This window comes from Gossypium arboreum, chromosome 12, assembly GCF_025698485.1.
Source record: "Gossypium arboreum isolate Shixiya-1 chromosome 12, ASM2569848v2, whole genome shotgun sequence".
In the NCBI taxonomy this organism is placed as follows: domain Eukaryota; kingdom Viridiplantae; phylum Streptophyta; class Magnoliopsida; order Malvales; family Malvaceae; genus Gossypium; species Gossypium arboreum.
The window spans coordinates 16,366-30,226 of NC_069081.1; the positions used below are offsets into that span (position 1 = coordinate 16,366).

A 13,861-nucleotide genomic window follows, 5' to 3' on the forward strand; every position below is an offset into this window, starting at 1 on the left:
CGTACCTATACACATGTTTGGTTAAATGGAATGCCTTATTACGGGCTTGTTGCATTACGCGCCTATGCAATGAATGTCTGATTTCTATTCTGTTTCTTCACCACCGATTACTTATTCGGTGTTTAAGGAGACCTTCACGCTTCCCACTTCGCTCCCCATTTCTTCGGCGATTCTCTCTCACTCTCGGTCTCTTTCCGACGTTTTCCTGTCATTCTTAAAAAACACACGCTATAGTAGGAAGAGAGTTTTCGTGAGAGAGAAATCCTATGTTTTCTCTGCCGTTTCTGGTTTTTGTGATTTTTGAAATTCTTTGCTTCAACGGAGACTCATTTCAGGTATCAATCTCTTTTTTAGTTTCAGCTCCATGCTTTTATACTTGTATTTCAGTGGGTTTTTCTTAGGGTTTTGGTTTTTAGCTTTAGAAATCACTGTTTCGTTCCGTCTTCCAGATCTATAGCTGTCGGCCTTGTTCTTCATTTTTGTTTGTTTATCGTCTACTATATGTTCTTTATTTTTGGATTGGTTGTTTCCCTCTGGTTAATATTATAGCTTTTGTGTTATTTTCTATTTCTTTTAAATCTTTGCTTAAACACTAATTAAAACATACTGATTTTTTAAATATTTTCAGAGAATTTTACATTAAATATTTTCAGAACAACGTTTTAGTAAGTACTGTGTTGTTGGGCTTAGCTTTGCATCGGAACAGATTTTTCTAGTGTTTGTTCTAGTTAATTTTCATTCTTATTCTGCCTCAGGGATATCCCCATCATATCCCGTCTCAGAATAAGCTATTCCTAGAATATTCCCATTATTTCCCGTCCCGGTTCAGTATTTTTAGTGTCATTATCTGTTTTGCCGGTGCAAAATCATGAAGCATCCAATTATTTATGGGAATTGTAACCCACCCCCTTTTCTTCATATGTTCTAGCTTGGGGATTTTGATTCTTTTATGAAAAGGCCTTGAATTTTACCTTCTGCGATTGAAATGTGTGAACTTTAGGCATTATGGGGGATGGGCAGCACCTAATATATACTTCTTGGGGTATGCTGTGGTTGTGAAGTTTGGCAATATCTGTATCGGTGGACTTTTCGGAATTTACAATGCGCGTAATTATTGTTTAGATTGGGTATGAAGTTCTTTTACTTGTCTATTCTATGTTTATTCTGGAGTTCTTTTAATGGCGATTGTTTATTTACTGTAAGCGAGGGTCAGATATGTTATATTGATTCTTATTTAGGGTGGAGAGTCGAAGCTTTGAAACTGAAATGAATTAGCTTTTCCTTGAGCAGGAAACCATGAAAGGCCACCTTATAATGACAATACTATCAGGTCTGTGTATCATGTTCACAAGCTTATGCACCTAGAGGAACTGATAGATGTTTTCCTTTCACACGATTGGCCGCTCAGCATCACTGATTATGGGAACTGGCAACAACTTGTTCGCTACAAAAAATATTTCAAAGATGAGGTAATTATATTCAATTGGCGGAAATGCATATATGTGACAGAATGAAAATCTTCATATCAAGCGTATTCAGTTTTCTTGTTGACCATTCCTGGTTGCTTGTTGGTTGAAACATATTTCCTAGATCCAGCAAGGAACTCTTGGAAGCAAACCTACTGCTCAGCTGCTCGAAAAACTCAAACCATCGTATTGGTTTTCAGCTCACTTGCATTGCAAATTCACCGCTCTTGTTGAACATGAAGAGGGTGGTCAAGTGACAAAATTTCTTGCACTCGATAAATGCCTTCCAGGGCACAAGTTCTTGCAGGTATCTATCATATGTTCTGACCATTTCATTTAGGTTCTTTCTTTTGGTCTTTGCTGGAAGCTAATAAATGAATTCTGGTTTTCTCTGATCTTTTAGATTGTTGATATTGATCTGATCTAGGACCTTACGAGGTTCAGTACGATGAAGAATGGCTGGCAATAACGCGGAAATTGAACTGTGTCTTTCCTTTGACCTTCCGCCATGAAGACGTTGGGTGTGTGTATATATGACATTTTTGTTTTGACCATGCCACTCATCTCACTCTTTCTTTCTTTCTTGGGTGGGGTGGACTAATGTTTTATTTCAAAATGTGCAATTTTCTATTTTTGCAAGTACTATTACTCTACAAGAACTTGTGAGCCGACAACTGCTGTTCTAATATGTAGGAGAACAAAGCTCGACATGCAAGATTGTTGTCAACGGGTTAAGAGCAGGATAGAAGACAGGGGAGCCAAACCTTGTGAATTTTCTCAAACAGCTCCACCTTACAAACCCTCTGATTCAGTTTCAAACACTGCTTTTTCTGGTAAATAATATGGTGATATTTTGATGCTTTTCCTTCTTTGAGGTTCTAATAGTATCTCCATTAATGGTTCTATCTTTTGGATTTAAGAAACTCACCATATATGTTTGCATATTTATACCATTTATCACTATAATGGTTAGGCATCTCGATATTACTGTCACAGTCGTTATGAAACACTATCCTTCATTTTTTGTCTTCTTTTATCTCAATTAATTGTTGGTTAGCGAATGCGTTCTTTTTTATTTAGATTTGCAACTAGAATAATCATGACTTTTGCAATTTGTTTTTGCTCGATTTCTTTTTTAATTATTAAAATTTTCTCACCTTGTGTAGGTTCTCCCGGTAATCCTCAGACTGTATCTTTCTTGGAATTGCTAGATCTTCTTTATGTTCCTTGATAATGCATCGGACTCCAGGGATACTCCTGCTTCATTGCCTCAAAAGGGTAAAGAGTTTTCTATTTTCATTGTCCCACTCAGTTTTGATGCATTGTCCCTTTATACGGTACTTAGCAGCTTTTAGTTAATCTTCATTGTGATGCAGTCAAACCTAGAGTATACATGATTCTAGGAATACCTTTTGCTTCGATCTAAGCAGGACCAAGCAACTTACCTTCCCAAATCCGACCTAGCTCCTGAAAATCTTGAAAAGGTTAAAAAAAGGAAAATCAAATAAATCAAAAGCCCACGGGCCTCAGTACCGCTGAACCCTGTTAATAGCCTGCTTCCCCTAAATATTTAGACCGTCGAACAACAAAGATAATTCATTAGCTTAATCAAATTGGGTATCTCTTATATCAACCTAAAATGAAGGTAGAAGTTGTGTGCAGGAAGCTGTATGACTACGTCTGATACAATCTCAAAGAAATAGCTTTCCCTTCTTCATTGCCTGATCTTCCTCACATCAAACAGCGCCGCAAATTGACTTGGCACAAGCTCTTCTTGGTACTTTTCTTTTCTAATTTCTCTTCTGTAGTAAGAGTTTTGTTTGCTTATTGATTTTTGAGTTTTAATGATGAATGCTATTAGATTCTGGATTTCCCCCCTTCCTTTATATAATTGTATTTTTTTTTTTTATGGTTTATGTGATGGAGAAGCTATATTAGTCCTGGATTGTAGTTTAGATATTACTGCCAGTTTAAAGAGCATGGCTCTTTCATTTCTCCATCATAGTAAAATAGTAAGCTTGGTTTATAAATTAACCTCTTATTATTATTATTATTTTTTGCGTCGTTGCTATTGCTATAAGCAAAACATTTTAGATTTCTGAAGCCTTTCTTTGGAAGAAAAAAGGTGCATGGTTTTTTACTTTAAATCAAGAATGTATGTTTGGAAGTACTTTACATTTGAACTATTAGCAATTTCTACTCAAATATGATGATTTTGCCACTTCCTTTTTATAATATATATATTTTTTTTGCTTTTGTTCCATTTAAAAAATTTTAAAGAAGCATAATGGAAATTTGAAATTTCACAGATGCTAGCTGGTGATCAGGGTTTAGGGTTGGCTGGTGTTTTTGAGCTTTTGTTTCAGTGTTTGGGGCTGTGGATTTAAAAAGAGCCTTAAATATACATCGGAGATTTAAAAAATCTTCCTAGAAGAAGATGTTCGTTGTATCTTTTCAAATCCCTTTCCTTCCCCATCATTTCATTCCAGAGTTCCCCTTTTCTTCCCTGATACTCTATCTCTCTCGCTCTCTTTTCAAATTTTTGCTTTTATTCTTTTTTACCTTCGGGTAACCAGAGGCCAAACAAACATCCCCCATTTGTTTCTCGATTCGAATCTCTCTCTTCAACTTTTTTTCTCTTTATTTTTTAGTTTTGGGTTACGAGAGGCCAAAAAAAAGAAACACACATACGCGCTACAGTAGGAAAACAGTTTTCGTGAGAGAGATAAACCTAAGTTTTCTCATTTTATGTGATTTTCTAAATCTCTTGTTTCATCGTAGACTGATTTTCAAGTATGAATCTTAACTTTGTCTTTTGCCTTTTCATTTCTGTTTTATGGTTAGACGGGTCTGTTCCTTACATCTGTAAGTGTTCTTGTTTTTCTTAATGTCGGTTCAAAGATGTTTGAAGAATCTCATGTCTTCTAGGATAGCACCTTATCAGAAAAAAAATAGCTTCGGATTTTATGTAATTCATATTTTAAGAAGCTTTTGGAAAATGTTGCCTTCTTTTTGCAGCAAGTGATTTAAGTAACATTGATTTCTATTTAATGGAATTAGCAGTTAGAACTGCATGATAAATAAATCTACTTAATTCATAGGCCGTCTACATTTGTACAAGCAGACAAACTTAAGATGGGGGATCCTGCCAAGGAGAAGGAACTAACAAAATTGAGGTCACTTTTCCTTTTCTAAGCCATTGGTTAATGACTTCGGTTTTCATCGTATTAGTTTGCATGAATTTGATTCTTTGAACAATCTTCTTGTGCTGTTTTGGGGTTAATTCAAAATTTTCCGAATCAGTGAATTAATGGTTGATGTGAAAATTTGATTAGGACAATGTGAAAAAGTTATGTTCTAATTTTCTGGACTATCAAGTTTTAGGTATGTTACGGGAAGCCTACTCTCTGTTTACTGGTAAGTTTAACAAGTAAAGATAAATTTAATCTTGAGTGTTAAATGAGGTCGATTTCCTTTAATCTACAGTTTATATATATTTAAGGTCAGGGAATAGTTTTCATTACTTGAACACTTGGCCATTTTCATTTAATCTACAGTTGATATATATTTAAGGCCACTTTCCTTGTACAAGTGCGGTTTGATAAATTTGGAATTCTGTTTTTGTTTCAGTAATATCAGCAGTATTGACACTGCTTTTCTGGTCTGTTCAGTAATCCATACTGAGCTTTATGTCATTGGAAACCCACTGCGAATTTAACCAGTGTTTATTTCCACTCAAGTTCAGGTCAACAGAAAATAAGAGAGCTAAGGGTTTTACCTATGTTTTCTAGCTGAAGTTGGTCTTTACTCTGTGGTTCCAAAATGGCCAAATTTAAAAACTAATGCAAGTTTGTGAATTATGCAGGAATCCACGGTGTGAATTGAGGGTCCATCGATAGTGCTGTAACAACTAGTGTAAAGCCAGAGTCCACTGACAATGCAGTGACCCCCAATGTCAAACCAGAATCACCTGGGAAGATCCAGTAAGTACTTTGTTCATTAACTGAAAGTTTTCTGGTGATCTAAAAATTCGAAAGATGTGTTTGATGTTTATCTTTATATATATGCTTATTTGAAGTTTTTTAGAAGATTTAATAGGACAGTCGTCTTTTAATGTTTCATTTTCCTAGTGAATAGTCTGCTTTAACATTTGAATCTCTTTCATGTTCCCTTTTCATATGTGCCTATGTTACGAGCTTCAATATCTAGTAACATTTTATTAAGAACCTTCATAAAGGCTTTTAACAGCTACCATTTCTTTTAAAAACAAATGCTTTTGGTTATATCTAACCAAGTGAGGGCCTTTATGATTTTAAAGCCTGGGCAAAGAAACATGTTTTACATTTGCATGCTTGATATGTTGCTTCACGATGAGTTTTGTGGAGATAATCACTACTCAGAACTTAGTTTCATGAAATGTCATTCTCATACGTGCAAATTAATTTGTTGTCATATTGGTGTGTTAATATCAACAACTTAATCAAATCCCCCATTCTTTTCCTGGAGACCTTCAAAATTCAAACATTGTTTGATTATAATAAGTTTAGAAGATAAACTGTCACTGATGATTCTTGTAATTGTATTTCTCTGTTTGGTGTTAAACCAGCTAAAAACATTGTAATTTGTATAAATGTTCTTATTATACAGAATTTGCTACTCTGGTTGGTGGTTCTTTGATTTTCTTCAACCTGATTAATGGGCTGAGGAGTCTGCTACTGTATGAGAACAACTAGGGTGTTTTGATTTGTTTATTCAGGATACAAAGTGCAACTAATGATTCTGCGTGTTATGTATTATTTTGAGACTCTTAAACTGTGCGAAGCTCTTATTCTTATTTGAAATATTCTAATTTTCTTCATTTCATTAAACGTTCTTGACTTGATGGTTAATAGGTTTTCCGTGGACCTGACCATTGGGCCAATGAATTTGGTGCTGAAAGATTGCAACAAGAGTCTGTCGATGATCAATGGGTCAATGAATGCTCAAAGTTGCATGTTGATGACTGGCAGAAGAATTTGGTCGTCAAGTTGGTGAGGGGGCTTTGGGAGATAGTTCGTCTGATAACTGGGCAAATTCATATGATAAGTAAGTCTGCAGCCTTGAAGAAGTTCACTTTATAACCTCCCTTAATTCTACATGAATGTTTTGGATGTGAAAACTTGTAGGTTCCTCAGCGGTCGGACGCTTCAAAGGGTGTCTTTGTATTTTCTGATATGAATCCATATGTTGTTCATCAAAATCCTTTAAAAGAAGGTCAAGAGCTATTGAGGAAAGGACTTTTGAGTGAAGCAGTGCTTGCCCTAGAGGCTGAAGTTATGAAAAATCCTGAGAATGCTGAAGGTTGGAGATTGCTAGGAATAACCCATGCTGAAAATAATGATGACCAGCAGGTGATTCACTTTGCTCTAGTTTGTCAAAGTTGGATAGTTCGTGTGTATTCTTACACCAAAAGACATTGTTTTTGTGTTCTTTAATACTACAAGAATTTCTATTAAGAGATGTGACTGCTTGTCTAGCTCAGCCATCTGTTCAGCATCTTTGGTTATGATTCTTTGCCTGGCAAGGTTGACCATTTACCTTTCTATTCCACCTAAATCTAAATCATTTTTAATCTTGTCTAATGCCCTGTGAATACCATCATATTTTAGGAAACAGAACAACTTATTGATTAAGCAAGCAAGAAAACCTTTTGAACACAAAGGATCTATTTTCTTGTACCGCTACATTTTATTTTATTTTTTTGCTGGCTTGATATAGCCATGTTGGTGTACCATGCAATGTTCATTTCTTATATATGAAAACTTCTACTGGAAAGGGATAGAAGGAGCTATTTTTCGTTTAAACATTGAAATTTGCAATATGATTGGTATTACGTTTATCTTAGTGGCCTGAGGCTTCAGTCAGAGTACCAGATCTAAGGCCGCTGTCCTTGCCTGGCTGCTAATATTCTGGATCTAACCTATTATCATTTCCCCAATCTTATATAATCCCCCTGGCCAGTGTCCGCTCTCTTCTTATCACAAAACATATAACAAGATAAGAATAAGAAAAATGCTGCTTGCAGGTATATCTCACTACAAATTATCTGTCTTCTTTGTTTTCCACTTTTTAATTTAAATTTTCAATATTCGAAAGATGGTGGGTTGGATCCTCATCCCTCCACCGGAAGATGAGTGATTTGAGTTATGATCAAACCAGTCACCCTTTAAGTTTAGGAATGGTAGTAGCAAACTAGTATATGACCTTTTCTTTTTGATCGTTACAATGTTATTGCCGTTGTTGACTTGTTACAGTATGAGAAATTGTCATGTCTGAAACAATGATGATGATCTGGATCTGGATCTGGATCTGGATGTTTTGGCTGCTGTTCTTCACTTCGATGATTTTTATGTCTCAGATCACTATCTTTCCTTTGTGTTCTGGCTGGCTCCATGTTTAGTGTTTAGATCAAATCCTTAATATTAAGACTCTCTTTTCCAGTCCTTTCGGCTGTTCCTTGCTTGGCTGCTTCTGCTTCTCTCTTTATACACATATGCTAACCAATATATATATATCCTCTGGTTTAAATCTTGCTTCAATTGACAGTCGTAGAAGGATTGCGATCTATGTTAACTAATTTATTTAGTATTTAGGGCTTCCTGTAGTTTCTTTTATCAAAAGAAAAAAATGTTTTGAACATTTTTCTAATAACTTTATTTGATTAATTACTTGGAAGCTTTGCTATTAAAGTATGTCATCATCCGATAAGCCAGAATTAGTTGAAAGGGACGTCTTTTTTAGTTTCAGACCTATGCTTATCTTCTCTTATTTCTGTGGGTATTGTGGTTTTCATCTTTAGAACAAGTTTGCATCTCTGTTTTAGTTTTCAGATCTATGCTTCTTTTTTAGTTTTTTCATTATGTTTTTGTTATTTGTTTTGGTGTTCAGCCTTATGAAACACTGCTTATATTCGTGGATTTATAGACAAGGTCAAGGGTTTCATTCATGACGTTGGTGAGAAGATGGAGGAAACAATCGGCTTTGGCAAGCCTACTGCAGATGTAGCTGAGATTCACCTCCCTTGTATCAATCTTGAGGAAGCAGAAATTGTTGTTGATGTCATCATAAAGAACCCAAACCCTGTTCCAATCCCCCTTGTCGACATTGACTACCTCATTGAAAGTGATGGTAGAAAACTCATTTCAGGCTTGATTCCAGATGCTGGAACCATCCATGCTCATGGTGAGGAGACTGTCAAAATACTAGTTACTTTAATATATGATGATATCAAAAGTACATATGATGACATTAAGCCTGGCAGCATCATTCCATATAGGCTGAAAATTGATCTCATTGTTGATGTTCCTGTTTTTGGGAGGTTAACTTTACCTCTTGAGAAAACTGGAGAGATCCCTATACCTTACAAGCCCGATATCGATATGGAGAAGATACACTTTGAGAGATTCTCTTGGGAGGAAACTATAGCAGTTCTTCATTTGAAATTAGAAAATAAGAATGATTTTGACTTGGTACACAATGCACTTGACTATGAGGTCTGGCTATCTGAGGTCAGCATTGGATCTGCAGAACTTGAAAAATCTGCAAAGATAGACAAAAACGGAGTCAGTTACATTGAGATTCCTATCTCCTTCAGGCCTAGGATTTCGGATCTGCCCTGTGGGACATGATTAGGGGAAAAGGAACAGGTTACTCTATGAAAGGTCACATCAACGTTGACACTCCATTTGGATCAATGAAATTACCCATCAGCAAGGAGGGTGGCACAACCCGCCTTAAGAAGAATAGGGAAGACGGTGGTGATGATGATGATGATGAGGTATGTTAATTACTCCTGACTTGTCTTTTCTGAAGTTTGAAACTTGCTATACGAATAGAATCCTATGTTTCCTTATTTCATTCTTGTTTTGGTTAGGATGTTACTCTTATGTTCGATTTGATTCTTCTTTTAAATACAAGAGGATGGTCTTTATGATTCTTTAGTAACTAACAAATTGGATTCTACCCTTTGCTATTTGCTTGTCTTATTTCTTTGAAAAGCAAAAAGTAAGAAGCATGTTTGAATGTAAAAGCAAGCTATGTTTATGAAGAACTAATAGTTCAAATGTAAGTTTCTTTAGAACGAGATACATGATTTACTTTACTGTAAATTGATCATGTTAGAATTGTGTTGTCTAACAAGTATTTGTTTATTTTTAAATAATTATGATTTTGCTTTTATCATTTGATTTTTACTTTAGCGCCTTTTAGGAGCAAATAGCATATATAACAAACCAAACAGGCCCTGTAAATTTTTGAGATTGTTGATGACTGAGAAAGTTCTAATTGGATATTACAATGTATTGAAAATCAGTAAGAGGAAGAGTTCCTGGTTAAAATTGGTAAGAGCCACTCATGAAAAGCATGCCCTTCTAGGTGTAACATATCCATATATCATTGTCCTCTAAATGAATATTCAGAGCAAAATTGGTAAGAGTCAGGTTTATGCAAATTTTGATTGTCTAAACCTGTATTTAATTATATTTTACTTGCAGGATTAGAGCAAAAGATCAACAGGGATGGTCCCCTTGAGATTCTTTTGTTTTGTTACAGAGTTCATTGCAATAATAAACTAATGGTGTGTTGAATTTAATGTTTAGATTGTGATGGTAACATGTACTACAATTATGGAAAAGTTGGTACCTATAATTATGCATATTATGTATTATGTATGTGTGCATGAATGGGATGCTGTGACCCTGGTTTTTATTTTGTCTAGCAGCTTCCCCCCCTCTTTTAGCGAACCTCTTGAATTTGCAGTTGAATAAACTGTTATTTTGCTTTTAATATGATTCCTGCCACGTCTCATCTTCATCTTTAGTTTTTGGCTATGTGAAAGGGTGAGACGTATTTTTGCATGTGTTTCATCCTTTTTTTTTACCCTTAAATAGTCACCAAGGATGCATGAAACATGCGTTGTCTTTGCTGCCTGTGGTTCTTTGGAGAATATTAGGGCAAATACTGTTAGTAATGAACATAGTTAACGGAACTAGTTTCCGCAACCCACATGTAACCTAGAGAAATATACTCCACAGCAGACCATCCAACCACCAAATAGCCTTCTTTTTTGCATTTTTTTTTTGTCAAAGTCGTTAATTTGATTGAAATGCTGTTGGAAAGATCACTAGGGATGAGGATTACATGTCATGGCACAGAAACTACACAATTTGAAGTCTGCTGAAACATAGATGCCTACTTTAGTTTTGCATTTCTTGTTCCTTGCTTCAAATTTGCAGATAATAATTAGTTTCTGTTAAATTTTTAATTGCTTCAGGCTATCCATCCAATAATCACTTTTAACTTTTTAAACTCAATTTCGGTAACATCCAAATCCAATATATAGTTTTTAAAGCTGCCTCACCTGGACTGCATTGCAGAATCGAATCTGACATTGCGCCATAAACCATCCTCTCTAGTTGACTTGAAGAGATTGGTTTTCGTTGTTTTAAATCTTAGCCGCTTTTATTAATCTGGGTTTCGCTTCAATTTGCTTCAATGATTTGCCATATCATTGCATCTCAAAGAAAGTAACAAATATGTATTTAAATAATGTTCAAATTAGTTAATATTATGATATTTTAGTAAAATATAAAAAATAATTTATTATAACTTATTGTTAATATTTTAATATATAATATTAATTTTAAATATTTCTAAGTAATTAATATTAATTATTTATTAAATTTAATTGAATATATAAACTATATTTAAATATTTAAATATAATAATTAAATATTTGTAATTAGATATTGAGACAATTGTATTATTTTAAAATATATTTTTATTTTTAATTAATGTTTTTAACACATTTGTAAAATTTATATTAAATAACCAAGAAAGAGAACACAAAATAATAGCATCAAACACATTTTAAGTCAAAAGTAAAGTTAAAAGGTAAAATAACAACTAAAAGAGCTTTTTGAAGAAAAAGTTAAAATTTACTATTTTTTCATCTTTAAAAAAGCTCATCTCAAAAGTTAAAAAAGTTACCCCAATAATATGTGTTCTTCATTGCTTTTAAGAGAAAAGCACTTTTTTTAGAAAAAGTTCATCCCAAAAGCAATGGAGATCACACCCTAACAAGCTAACAAACTTGGCTTTTTACTTCTAATAAACAAACAATTGCTAACAAGCTAACAATCACTCTTGAGACATTAGTATTCTCCTCCTGACTAGAGTGTTATAAGCCCAAGTTTGTTCTTAAGAATTGAAATCGAGTAGCATGGAAAGGCTTAGTTAAAATATTTGTCATCTAGTCCTTCAATTTGTAATTAACTTACTTCACTTCACATATCTTGGAAAGGCTTAGTTAAAATATTTGTCATCTAGTCCTTCAATTTGTAATTAACTTACTTCACTTCACATATCTTCTGCACTTCCTTCAGCACATAATACTTGACTTTAAAATGCTTTCTTCTTCCATGAAATACAAGATTAAATGAAATAGCTAGAGTAGCTTGATTATCCACAAACAACTTTATACTTCCCTTTTGCTTCAAATGCAAATCATCCATTAGCTTCAACCATAAGGCTTGATTCACAACAGATGTAGTTGCAATGAATATAGCTTCTACAATTGATTAAGCCACCATCTCTTGGTTTCTTGAGCATAAAAAGAAGCAACTTGACTCAAATGTGAAACAATAGCTTGAAGTGCTTTTTATATCATCTAGCGATCTAGCCCAATCACTATCAGAATAGCCTTGCAACTTGAACTTCTCAACTTTGCTAAAATTGATCCCATGTGCAAGTGTCTCCTTCAAGTATCTTAATACCTTCTTTGTAACAATCATACGAATTTCGATTGTACAATGGAGAAATCTAGACAAGACATTTACAATGTACATGGTGTTTGGCCTAGTGGATGTGAGGTACATGAGACACCTAACAAGACTCGTGTACACCTTCTTATCTACAAGATCCACCTCACCTATTTTTTGAAGTTTTTCTTAGGCTTCCTCATACCGTTCAAGTTCAAGAAAAGTAACAATGCACCTTTGATAAACTTCACTCAATGATCTTGTACCTTTAACTGGTGTATCATTTACCAATTCATCAGGATTGAGAGAAAACTCTTGCTTCTTTTCTTTTACATCACTTGTCTAATCCCATTGTTCATCTTCTTGGAACTGAACATTTCTACTTATAATCATCTTCCCTTCTTGAGGTTGATAGATTCTATAGGTTTTTGACACCAAGATAAAACCAACAAATATTCCATACTCAAATTTCTTCTTAACTTGTCCCTCTTAACCTTTAAAACATAACAAAAACAAAAACAACCAAACACCTTTAGATTCTTTAGAGTTGGCTTCATCTCAAACCAAGCTTCATAGAATGTTTTCTTCTCCAATACCCTTGTAGGAAGTTTATTAAGAAAAAATACAGTTGTGTTAGCTGCCTAACCCAAAACTCCTTAGGTAAGGACTTCTCATGCAACATGCACTTAATCATCTCCATAATGGTACTGTTTTTCCTCTCATTAACTCCATTTTGTTGTAGAAAGTAATAAGCAGTGAGTTTATGCTCTATCCCAACCTCCTCACAAAAAGCATTGAAGCTTTGTGAGGTATATTCAGTCCCATTATCAGATCTAACAACCTGAATCTTACAACCACTTTAATTCTCAACCCATCTCTTATACTTCAAAAACACTTCAACAACCTAAAATTCTTGCTTCATGAAGTAAATCTAGCACATTTGTGTTAAATCATTAATAAAATTAATGAAATACTTGTTTCTATTCATGAATGAGTTGTTTGTAGACCACATAGATCAGTGCGGATCAACTGTAACTTCTTTTGGCTCTCCAAGTTGAGTTTTTGAAAGGCAACCTTGTAACGACCCGATACTTAGGGGTGACGGAAAGTGAGATTCGAGACTCCATTCCCATAAAATAAAATCATAAATATTTTTATGAAACATTTACGAGGTTAGTTTAGGAGTGAATTAGATTTTGGTTAAGTAAATTCAATGAAATTGGGAGTTGTTAAGGTATGGGGACTAAATCGCATAAGGGCTAAAAGTTGAATTATAATTTTGAAATAAATTAAAAGGGTTAAAGTAGCAATTATACCTACATTTTAGTTGTAGTGGAAAATCATTAATGATATGTATATTATATATAGATATATGTGTTATATATTAAATTAACTTTAATATATATACATTATAATAATGAATAAAAAATTAATTAAAGTAAAATAAATGAAATGAAAGTGGGAAAAGATGAAATATTTCCGAGTGATTTATTATTCACTATCCGAGATTTATTATTCAAAGATTTTCTAGTAGATGTGAATAAGATATCAATCCAATATCCGAGTCTATTAAATATCCGCATTTGATAAGTATAAAAT

The 13,861-nt window shown here is 34.1% G+C and overlaps 1 protein-coding gene and 1 pseudogene across 1 annotated transcript; both read left to right on the top strand.

The window, feature by feature from the left end:
• Positions 1-304: 304 nt before the first annotated feature.
• Positions 305-7,410, top strand: LOC108478168 (lariat debranching enzyme-like; annotated as a pseudogene).
• LOC108467093 (desiccation protectant protein Lea14 homolog) lies at positions 4,596-10,289 on the top strand. Its single transcript, XM_053022707.1, is given in 7 exon segments — positions 4,596-4,642; positions 5,332-5,449; positions 6,359-6,551; positions 6,632-6,856; positions 8,430-9,101; positions 9,104-9,282; positions 9,998-10,289. Coding segments are annotated over 3 exon segments (819 nt in total). The 5' UTR covers positions 4,596-4,642; positions 5,332-5,449; positions 6,359-6,551; positions 6,632-6,856; positions 8,430-8,467; the 3' UTR covers positions 10,004-10,289.
• The last annotated feature ends 3,572 nt before the right edge of the window (positions 10,290-13,861 follow it).